At 44.2% G+C, this 11,414-nt stretch overlaps 1 protein-coding gene across 5 annotated transcripts in view; it reads left to right on the top strand.

The window, feature by feature from the left end:
* The window catches only part of Arel1 (apoptosis resistant E3 ubiquitin protein ligase 1), a 51,353-nt gene that overhangs the window by 21,114 nt on the left and 18,825 nt on the right, over positions 1–11,414 (top strand). For 2 of the 5 annotated variants that reach the window (XM_005343355.2, XM_013346197.1), the window contains exons 3-5: positions 6,066–6,126; positions 6,938–7,164; positions 9,179–9,416. In XM_005343355.2, the coding sequence (XP_005343412.1) occupies positions 6,111–6,126; positions 6,938–7,164; positions 9,179–9,416 (481 nt within the window). In that variant the 5' untranslated portion in view covers positions 6,066–6,110. Of the gene's footprint in view, positions 1–6,019; positions 6,127–6,937; positions 7,165–9,178; positions 9,417–11,414 lie in introns of all 5 variants that reach the window. The other 3 variants (XM_013346204.1, XM_013346201.1, XM_013346200.1) reach the window with 3 other exon arrangements.

Below are 11,414 nucleotides of genomic sequence, written 5' to 3'. Positions count from 1 at the left end.
CATTACAGATGGTTGTGAGCCACCATGTGGTTGCTGGGAATTGAACTCAGGACCTCTGGAAGAGCAGTCAGTGCTCCTAACCTCTGAGCCACCTCTCCAACCCGAAAGTTTACTTTTCTAAATCTAGTCTTTTTGTTGTTTGTTTGCTTTACCTGTGAAATGAGAATAATAGTGTTTATCTTGTGATTGCAGTAAGGGTACTTAGGATAAGATATGTAAAGCCCATTGGGCAATGGCTAGTCTGAGTACTTAGTACTAGAGAAGTCCTCATTCACTGGGACACGTCCAACCTTTCAGTATTGACACAACCTGGTCATTTACAAAGGTCATACTCTAGAACTTTGCAATTGAGTTAATAAAGAAAAATCTCATAATGCTTACGTAAATTAAAGTTTTTGTGTTGGGGCAAAATTCAGAGCTATCCTGGGCTGCATGTGTCCCACAAGCTGCAGGCTATACAGGAGTTATTAGTTTAACGGTTCTCCTGTTACTCCCTGAGCTCAGAGTGTCAGTTTGTAAGACCTTGTAAGGGCAAGGATACTATAGAGAGGAATGTCAGCTAGCTCAGGGGAGTAAGTTGTGTTGGGCAGTGTGCTTACCTGTGTTAGAGTGGAAAGGTTCCAGGGTTGTGCGCGTAGAGCGGGAGCAGCAGAAAGTGGAGGGAGCCATGGACACGGACTGCTGTAGAAAAGTAGCGTGTGTGTGTGTGTGTGTGTGTGTGTGTGTGTGTGTGTGTGTGTGAGAGAGAGAGAGAGAGAGAGAGAGAGAGAGAGAGACAGAGACGGAGACAGAGACAGAGACCGAGACCGAGACAGAGAGAGAGGATAGAGAGAGTGAGCCCACGGCCCTCCTGTGATCATCTGGTAAACGTGCCGAGCTGAGTTAAATTAGTAATTTGGGATCTAAAAGAGCCTCAGTGAGTATATTGGTTCAAGTGAATAGACTGGTAATTAAATTTTTTTTTTGATTTTTCGAGATGGAAATTAAATCTATGCTTTAAAACTGTATTTGGGCTGAGTGTGGCGCACACCTTTAATCCCAGCATTCAGGAGGCAGGGGCAGGCAAACGTTTTGAGTTTGAGGCCAGTCTGGTTGACTTAGTGGTTTTCAGTTCAGTTAGGGCTGAACTGAGATCCTATCTTAAAACAAACAAATGAAAAACCAAACAAAGAAACAAAACCCCCAAATAAGATAAAACAAAAAAAAATTATATTAGGATTAGAAGTATAGATTAGTTGTAGACCTCTCTTAATGCTTGAGGCCTTGATTTCCATCCCAGGACTACAGCAGACAAAACTAAACTGGATCTAAAAGGAAGGCCCACTTGTGAAACTCTAGACCATAGGCATCTGATCGAGGGATGATACCAATCTAACCAATACTCTATTCATATTGTTGTGGTTTCTATCTACTGTTACACTGGACGAGGATTTTAGAAACTATTTTTGTATGTTTTGTTATGTATGAATATAGTCATGGGAACCCACCATGTGTGTGAAAGCCCAGGGTTAATAAGGGTCTTTCCTCAATCACTTCTCACCTCTACTTTTCAGTCAAAATTTCTCACTGAACCTGAAGCTTATTATCAATTTGGCTAGGCTGACTGGCCAGTGGGCTTCAGAAATCTGCTTTTCTCTGCCCTGGGCAGGGCTGGGATTTCAGGCTTTTTTGTGTAGGTTCTGGGAACCCAAACTCAGGTCCTTTTACCTGTGCAGCAGGAACCAACTCAGTCATCTTTGGCTCCTCTAGGAGAGGTATTTGTAGACGAGGCTGGCCTCGAACTCACGGAACTCTGCCCAGCCCATAGGAGAAGTTTTAAGATTAGATTTTGTCATCTGGATGATGGTAGCACACACCTTTAATCCCATCACTCAGGAGGTAGAGGTTGGTGGATTTCTGTGAGTTCAAGACCAGCCTGGTCGACAAAATGAGTTCCAGGATAGCCAGAGCTGTTATACAGAAAAGCCCTGTCAATAAATAAATAAATAAATAAATAAATAAATAAATAAATAAATAAATAAATTTTTCTCATACTTCCTTGAAATGAAAAATAAAACAGGAATAAAACAGTGTAAATGCCATAGAAGAAAAATTTCAAAGTTAAGCACAAATTCAGAGGTAGGAAGAGTTTCTAAATTGAAAATTGGAGATCTTATGCCTAGAGGTTGAGATCAGGAGACAGTTCATGGATGAAAATTGAAAATGAGATGAAAGATAGACAGTGGACATTATTGATTAAATATGTATACATAATACATTTTGATTATATTTGCAAGAGCATGGTCACTTTACCAGTGACTATGTCACTGATGAAAATATCTCCTGAAATATTATCTATTAACCACCTTTAAATCCTCAGGAAGGGGTCAGGCCTCCTGAGTTCATCTCCTCTCCATGATAGGATCTTCACGGGCTCCATCTTATGCAGGTCCTGTGAGTTCCAAAGGGCAGTGGCCGTGTGATATCTGGAAGACAGCATCCCACCCCTTCCTCTCTCTTTGGTTCTTAAATTCTTTCTCTTCTGCAGTGCTCCTTGAGCCTTGATTAGGGTGATAAATGTCCCATTTATTGTTGAGCATTCAGGTCACTGTTTTTATCAGTTTGACCAGCTCTGAGTGTGTGCTTACCCCTGCCCACAGCAAACCGAAAGTTCTCTTAACAATCACAGGTGTCAACAGCAGTAACCTGTGAATATAAACATAGTTCTTTAGAAGGCAATTTAACAGACACATCGTGTCTATTTAGCTCAACAACACAGTAGCTTCTCTGCTGGGGTCTGTGACCTCAATCATGGTTTCTGACCAAGTTTACTGTACCAGGAGATGACTTTTGGAAAAGCACGGAGACAGGACATTTCAGGGTGTGAATGTGCGAGTGTGAGGGTCTGCTCTGGGCAGCACAGAATGGATAATGAGGGAAATGGTGAGTTAGGGTGAGGTGTGGTCAAGGAAAGCAGTGGAGGGTGTAGCGGAACAGACAGGGCAGACAGAACCCTCTGGCTGACGTTGAGGAGCAGTGTAGAGGATTACAAGTTCACAGTGTGACCTTGGGGGAAACTTGGAGAAGGGTGACTATTTTAGGGAAGGTTTTAAGCTGTGACGTGAGAGTAGGCGATGTTTTCTAAAGGTCAGACCGATGGGCGAGGAGATGACAGAGCGGGTGCCTTACTCATGTTCTGAGAGGAGGAGAGGCCTTTGGGAAGAGTAGTCGTTGGTACTGGCTTGTGCGCTCTGAGAAGAATTGTGGTAGAGCTGAAGAAATGACTTAGTGGAAAAGGTCTAGGTGATGTAAAAGCTAGCACTAATAATTTGGCTCAGAAATAAGTGACTAGGGAGAAATAATGGCTGAAGATTCAAAAAGGCAGAGGTGATTGATTACTGCTGGGGTCACGAGTGGATGTTACGTCTGTGCCATCGCCAGCACCTGACACCAGTAAACACTCAGTCTTTGTTGGCTGCTTTGTTTCAATCAGTTTTAACTTATTTATTTTTTTTTTTCAGTTTTAACTTCTTATAGACATTATCAGTTACCCACGTTAGAATAGTGTGAAGAGCTCTTTTTGAAGGGTAAGATTTGCTGGTCCAGCGAGAAACCATGTCCTTTGTCATTGCTAATACATTTCTTCCTTTTTTTTTATAGTTGTTTTTTTTTTTTTTTTTTAGTTTTTCGAGACAGGGTTTCTCTGTAGCTTTGGAGCCTGTCCTGGCACTAGCTCTTGTAGACCAGGCTGGCCTCGAACTCACAGAGATCCGCCTGCCTCTGCCTCCCGAGTGCTGGGATTAAAGGCATGTGCCACCACCGACTGGCAATACATTTCTTCTTGAAGAACGCTGGGGTCAGTAGAGGGTTCCTGAATTTCCTGTCCTCTCTGAAGCAGAGTTTTGATGCTAGTTCTAGAGATAAGCACCATGAGACTGTGAAAAGTCACTGTATTCCAGGCATAGTTCCAGCCTAACATGTGTTAGCTTACTAAATTCCCACAGCACACAAATGTGCAGAGAAGACAGCTGGCACTTGGTAAAGAGATGAGATGGCTTGGCCAGGGTCACACTCTTAACTCAGGGAACAAGCAGGTGTCTTGTTCCTCTATATTTTACTGTTTGTTACGCTCTCTTGTTTTTGAGTTATCATATGGGGAGTTATGCCAAACTCATGCATGCTAAAGGAGATGACACAGAAAATACTAAATTCTAACTTACTACAGCAGCAAAAATTGTGACGCTCAGAGGTAGTGCAGCTCAGACTCCGGCTGCCCCGCGGAGGGAAGGACAGTCGTCAGAGCTGGATAGGCGTTCTCCTGCCCCGTGTCTCAAGCTGTAAATTTTGTCCAAGGATCAAGAGGCTTGAGATGCAAGTCTGCCATCAGCCATGTGTGCTTCACTTCTGTCAGCTGCCACAGCTTCCCAAGGGCTGGAGGCTTCACGTGGGGTGGCCACCAGTTTAGCAGTACCCCAGACAGCTAAACTCCCAGTTTGATGCCATAGAACCATCTAGCATAGCTTGTGAGGAACAGAGATGTTTGTAAGCGATATCATGACAACCTTTCTCCATAGAGTCCCCAGAGATGAGCTACTATTTGGAAGGAGGCTCAGCAATTGTAGTCTCAAGCTTTGAGTCTGCATGTCCTCCCTATGGTAGATTCTTGTGGGAATACCTGAGACTGCACGTGCTGGCAGTTCCAGTGTTCCTTTGTGGGTTTCTCGTCTAGCAGCACTTTAGACCCAGTCTATAGGCATTCCTGTAGAAGTTGAGGTGCTCATTCCTTAAGTTACCCACTCTGGGTTCCACTTAATATATTAACAGAGAAACTAGAGAGGGTGTTTTCTGCCTCCATTATGTGTGTGTATACACATGTTTAGTGTGTCCATACATATGTGTGCAGATGCCCTTATACAAGCGTTTAGATCAGGCCAGAAGGTGACACTGAGTGTCTTTCTTGGTTGGTCTTCATTTCACTTTTTGAGACAGCATCTCTCACTGATCTTGGAGCTTAAATTTGCTCTCCTGCTGGCTGACAAGCTCCAGGAATCCTCTCATGTCTGCTTCTGCCACACCTATTAACAGGCATCCTGGGGGATCAACCTTGAAGTCCGTCTGTGTGTGGAACAGGCACTTCACCAACTAATGAGCTCCACTAGCACCTTTGGTTTGCGTTTTGAGACAGGGTCTTAAACTGTCGGCCGTCATCCCGTCTCAGCCTCCCAAGTGCTCCAGTCACCCTCTCTCTCAAACACTTGACGCACGCTCAGATAGAAAAGCACACAGATGCTTGTTTTCCTTCTCCCTTTTAAAAGTTGTTTTGTGCCCTCCAAGATCTGAGCCTAGAAACTTTAGATGTCTTGTGTCTGAGTAGTAAGTGCTGGGTGCTCATGTAGAAATGGGGTTGGGGGAGTAAGTTGAATAACAGTGAAAAATTTCCCTGAAATTCTGACCTTAGTGGGTAGCCTCCTCTCTCCTTTAGTTCCGCTCCCCAGCCTTCTGTTAAACTCATCTTCCCGAGGGCGCATTAGTTTGTGTGATCTGGTAATGTCAGGAATGACTTCTCTTTACCCACTACTCATTATCTGGATGGCCCAGAGTTCATTTAGTTACATAATGCCCACACAGTGATCATGTTTACTTGTAAAAAAGAATCTTTAATTTATCTAGATGTTTCTACTTGGCTGAATTATTTTCAGAGGGCAAATAACACTCGGGGAAAGTATCCCATTATCTTCTTTCCTTGCACTGGTTAGCACCACTTTGCATGGAAGAAGGAAACTGTTTTGGGAACCCAGAGTCAGAGAAGATGAAAACTGTCTTCTCATTTCATCTTTGTAATTAGCAGGAGGCTGCTTGTGGTGTTCCAGGAGTGGTCAGTAGATCTAACCTTTGTGGGGAGTGCTATGGCCTTGCCTTAGTTATCTGACATATGGTGCGGGCCCCTGTCAAGCTTGGCAGAGAGGACAGGGATGGTAGGGCGCTAGACTAGACCTGCTTCGCCTAAGCCATGTGCTCTGCTTTATCCGCTCTCTCTGAGGTGACTTTAGAGACTGGAGCCGCACTGAACAGAGTGTCTTTTGCAGTTGCGGCTGTGATCCTCGGCTGTCTGTTGGCGTTGAAGAGACCTGATGTTTTACGTCATTGGTAGGTGGTAGAAATTTCTTTTGCTTGTCTTTGGGTTATTGTTGTCTAGTTCCTATTTGCCTCCTTATCTCTCCTCCTCCTCCTTGAAAATGGAGCTAGAAATATTTTCACTTGTGCCAAAATGTACCTTCCCACAGTGGCAGAGAAATTCATTCATTTGGGAAATATTTATTGAGTAATTACAGTCTGTGCCAGACACTGTTTACTGTAAAGTCCAAATCAAGGCAAAAATCTGCCTTTAAGGAACTTACAACATGAAGGGGGAGGTGGGTAAATATGAAGAAGTTAATAAATGCAGAAATTTGAGGATGCCCAAGAGAAGGAACTCCTAACTGATGGGCTTGCAGAGGCTTTTGCCAAGTGGACAAGAGAACAGAAGGCTTCTAAATGGAGGGAACCAAAAAGCACATTGTTTTGATTGCTTCTGTGAGGGGCGAAACAGGCAGGAAAGGTAGAGGGAGCATTGTATGGGCATCATGGAATAGAACGGGGTCGGCAGACTTTTTGTAAAAGGCAGGAGAGTAAATATGTTCCCATTTTGAAAAACATACAGTAATCTTCCAAAAAAGCAGCCACAGTTTGTTTAGGGCAGGGTGAGGGGATGTCCCAGCATAACTTAATCTACAGAAAGCTGGCATTGTGTGAGTTTGCTCTGAGTACTGTAGTTACCTACTCCTGGTCCAGAAGTTTCTCTCTTTGCCCAGTATGGTGTTGGTTTTTACAGTCTCGCAGGCTCATCTTGACTTCTTTAAGCTTTGTGAGCGGACCAGTGTGTTCTGTGGGAATTATAATGTGTTTCTCTTTCACATAGGTGGAATCACAGTGTCTGTGGTTGCATTCTTCTTCACAATTAAGTTCCTCTTTGAGCTTGCCGCACGTGTAGTCAGCTTTCTTCAGAATGAAGACCGTGAACGCCGAGGGGACCGGACTATTTATGACTACGTGCGGGGAAATTACCTGGATCCCCGGTCCTGCAAAGTGTTCTGGGATTGGAAGGACCCCTATGAGGTGGGCCACAGCATGGCCTTCCGAGTGCATGTAAGGGAATGTTTTTGTCTCCGTACCCGTTGGGGTTTCTGAGTCATTGGTGGTGCCGGCTAGATGTCAACATTTTCCCTTGTTTTTCAGTCCCTCCCAGGAACTTGGGGATTGTTAATATTTTCCTAGCCTTTTGGTTTACTGGGTACATGGCTTTGATGAAGTGGAAAGCCTAATGTTAGCCTTTTAAATAAGAAGAGCAGTATTGAGGCTGGTTGGATTTGCACCACTATGATGTCAGCACATGGGAGGTGGATGCAAGAAGATCAGGAGTTCAAGGTCATCCTTGTCTACGTAGGGATTTCAAAGCCATTCTAAACTGTTTGGGACTCTTGACTCAAAAAATAAAAGGCCCAAAATAAACATCTTTAATTCCAGCACTCAGGAGGCAGAGGCTGGCAGATCTCTGTGAGTTCTAGAGCTATATTGTGTGATCTTGTCTTAAAAGGGGGGAGGGGAGGCAAGAAAGAAAAGGGCAGAAGGAAGTGTGGGAGGAGGGTTGTGGATCAGGAATTGGTAAATCTAGCCTGAAAGCATAAGCAAGCCCCAGTTCTGTTTCTGTAAATGCTGCCTCCTCCTCTTCTTCCTTCTTTTTTTCCTCCTCTTCCTTCTTCTTTATTGTTTTTTTTTTTTTTTTTTTTTTTTTTTTTTTGAGACAGGGTCTCACTATGTAACTCTGACAATCCTGAAGCATACTATGTAGACCAGACTGGCTTTGAACACAGATCTGCCTGCCTCTGTCTCCCAGATTCTGGGATTAAAGGTATGTACTGCCTGGCATCGTAAATGCCTTTTAATTGGAACACAGCCATATTCACTTGTCCTTCTGTTGACAGAGGTTTCTGTCCCACCTGGTCTTGTAGCCGTTCAGTCCCAAAGAAACACACAGAGGTCTACATTAGTTATAAACTGGTTGGCCCATTAGCTCATTAGATTTATTAACTCTTAAATCTTTCATTAACCCATAATTCTTGTCTGTGTTAGCCAGATGGCTTGGTACCTTTTATCAGTGAGGCATTCTCATCTTGCTTCCTCTGCATCTGGGTGACTACTGCAGACTGAGCCTTTCCTCTTCTCAGAATTCTCCTATTCTGCCGGGCGATGGTGTTGCACGCCTTTAATCCCAGCACTCGGGAGGCAGAGGCAGGTGGATCTCTGTGAGTTCGAGACCAGCCTGGTCTACAGAGCTAGTTCCAGGACAGGCTCCAAAGCCACAGAGAAACCCTGTCTCGAAAAACAAAAAAAAAAAAAAAAAAAAAAAAAAATTCTCCTATTCTGGTCAGCCCACCTATACTTCCTGCCTGACTATTGGCCAATCAGAGTTTTATTAAGCCAATACAAGTGACAATATTTAACAATATAGTACAGTACAAATACAAAACAATACAAAGCCACTACAGTACAATCTTTACAGATTACAAGACCGTTGTCCCACAGCATCCTTCAGCTGCTTTCTCGTTTGCATAATTAGGATAGTTGTCTATGGTCCACAAAGCTGTAAATATTTATTCTCTGGCACCTTACAAAGAACCTTTACAACCCGTCCAGCACCTTCTCCACTAGGTAGCATTAAGTTTGGTGTGCGAGCCTGAACCCCTCAACCTTTGCCTGGTGCTTCCTTCCCCCTCGGTGCCAATGGTAGGCGCTGTGCTGCTGGCTACTGCCTTGCATTCGGGTTACCATTATATATTGGTTGTATAACAGTGCCGGGAACACTGAGGCACCATTTATTGTTCAGAAACCTCAAGTTGAAATTGGTGTGTTCTTGACTCTGCGGTGTATGCTGCCCTGTCCTCCGAACAGGAAAAGAACTTGTCCATGATTTAATGGTTTCTTTTGCTGTGTGTATGAATTAGCCTCTCACTGTGTCGCTAAAAGCGAACTCAAAGGAACAGGTAGGGACTGGGGTTTCCCAGTGTGACCTTGGCCAGCTGCTTCCTCTGCCCCATACTCTATTCACCGGGAAGTGGTTCTCTCCCTCGTTTTCACTAATGGGTGCCCACTCCCATTGCAGTTGTTCTATAAGAATGGACAGCCTTTCCCCGCCCATCGGCCTGTGGGACTGCGAGTTCACATCTCTCACGTCGAACTAGCAGTGGAAATTCCAGTGACCCAGGAAGTCCTCCAAGAGCCAAATTCCAACGTGGTAAAGGTGGCTTTCACTGTGCGCAAGGCGGGGCGTTATGAGATCACTGTGAAGCTCGGTGGATTAAATGTGGCCTATAGTCCCTACTACAAAATTTTTCAGCCTGGTAGGTCCTTGGTTATTCTTTGTCCTTCCTTTGTGCTTTCTTCTCTTTTCTAGAGGGTACGATGGGATCCGGAGCCCCGGGCCAAGCATGTGCTCTGCCACCGAACAGGACTCCCAGTTCTTTCTTTTAAAAATAACACTGTGAGATTATGTTCACTTAACACAAAATTCATCAATTTAAAATGTAATGGATGCAAAAGCCATTACTTGGCAGAATTAACCACATTCAGCTTTAGAGGATTTTTATTATGGCTCAAGAAACCCCAGGCCCATTAGCAACTTTGTTGCCATGTCCCCAACCATAGCCACTAGTCTGTTGCTATGGAATTGCCTTCTCTGGACAGTTCTAGCAGCATAATCATAAAATATGAGGCCTTTTTGACTTATTTGACCTAATGTAAGGTTTATCTATGCCGTATCATGCTTAGTTCTTCATTTCTTTTACTTGACAAGTAATATGCCACATATTATTTGTCTTTTTGTAAGCTGTGCATGTTAGGGTCCGAGAGAAGCCCCCAAGGAAAGACCAACAGCCACATATGCAGTAACAAGAGCACTTCATTAATTTCAATGTTGGAGTGACACATGGTGACCCCCCAAGAAGGTCACAAGCTCCTTTTAAGCAGAGTTAGGGAAATTCCAGGGAGGAGGGATTAATCTGGGGGCTGATTGGTAGAGGAAAGATTAGTCTGGGGGTTGATTGGGGGAAGGTTCCAGCAGCAAGGTAGGGAAAGCTATCTTTAGTTATCAGGAGACTGGGGCACGTCTGCTGAGCCAGCAAAGGGGCTTTGGGGGCCTGCTGAGCCAGCAGAAGGGGGCGTGGGGTGCCTGCTGAGCTAGCAGAAGGCTGTGGAGTGCCTGCTGATTGGTTGCTCCTAAGTTGTGGTTTTCTTGAGGACTGTCTGTTTAGCTCTGTCCCATTTTAGTGAACCGAAACTAAGGCCTGGTCTCTGTCAGGCTACTAGGACAGCCTGGTCTGCGCACCCCTCTCTTACACCCCCCTCCGCCCCAGCCCTCTCAGTGCACATCTAGGTTGTTTCTTCCCACGCTGCTTCCTGACTCACAAGAATAAGACTACTGTAAATGTTCTTTATCTATCTGTGTGTCTATCATCTTCCTATCATCTATCTGCCTGTCTGTATCTATTATCCATCCATCCATCCATTTATTGTGTGAGGGGCATATCTAAGCCACAGTGTGCATGTGGAGGTCAGAGGACAATTTTAGAGTCAGGTCTTTCCTTCTATCATATGGGTTCTGGAGATCACAGTCAGGTCAGCAGGCTTGGAGGCAGTATTTTCTTTTCAAATAAGAAAAATAGTAATGCTTTTGTGGTCTTTTTGGCGTCTGTGTATGGGTCTCTGTGTAGGCATGTGTTTCTATTTCTCAAGGAATAGAATTGTTGAGTAACCAGTCCGACGGGGTCTTAAGGGCCAAAGATATCAGAATAGAAAGGAGAAACATTTTTTCTGATTTTTTTTTTTTTAAAAGACATTTCCAAGTAAAAGCACCTTGGCCCAAATCCACTGGTACTGTCAATATGTATTTTACTTCCCACTGAAGAGCATCTGCCCATGATTCATGCCTTTATCTCTGCCTTTTCGTCTTCATGCCTTTATGCCAGATAACAAATGCTCACTGAGATTGAGGTCCAAACTGTAATCTCTGGTTCTTAATGTCAGAGTTTAGTGTGTTGGGGTCCTGTCTGTGCTTTATGACCTCCTTGCATTTTTTTTGAAGATGTTATTAGATATTGGCTAGTTCAGTGTTCATAAAAATGATAGGACTTTGGCTGACTTGTGGAGGCACATCTTAGTGACTGAAGTCTTAGGAAGGCTAGTGAGTCTTGCTTGAATGGTCCCTATTCTTTGTCTAGAGCAAAGGAAGACCGAACAAGCTGTCTCTGCATTGCTCAGCCTCCTTTGCCTGAATGCCTCACTCAGACTCTTTGCACCTGAATTGCCACATTCTTCTTGCCACCAATGGGGAACAATTTATA

The sequence above is a fragment of the Microtus ochrogaster genome, chromosome 1 (genome assembly GCF_000317375.1).
Source record: "Microtus ochrogaster isolate Prairie Vole_2 chromosome 1, MicOch1.0, whole genome shotgun sequence".
In the NCBI taxonomy this organism is placed as follows: domain Eukaryota; kingdom Metazoa; phylum Chordata; class Mammalia; order Rodentia; family Cricetidae; genus Microtus; species Microtus ochrogaster.
The sequence above is the reverse complement of the archived record's forward strand: the minus strand, read 5'-3'. Positions and strand labels throughout refer to the sequence as shown.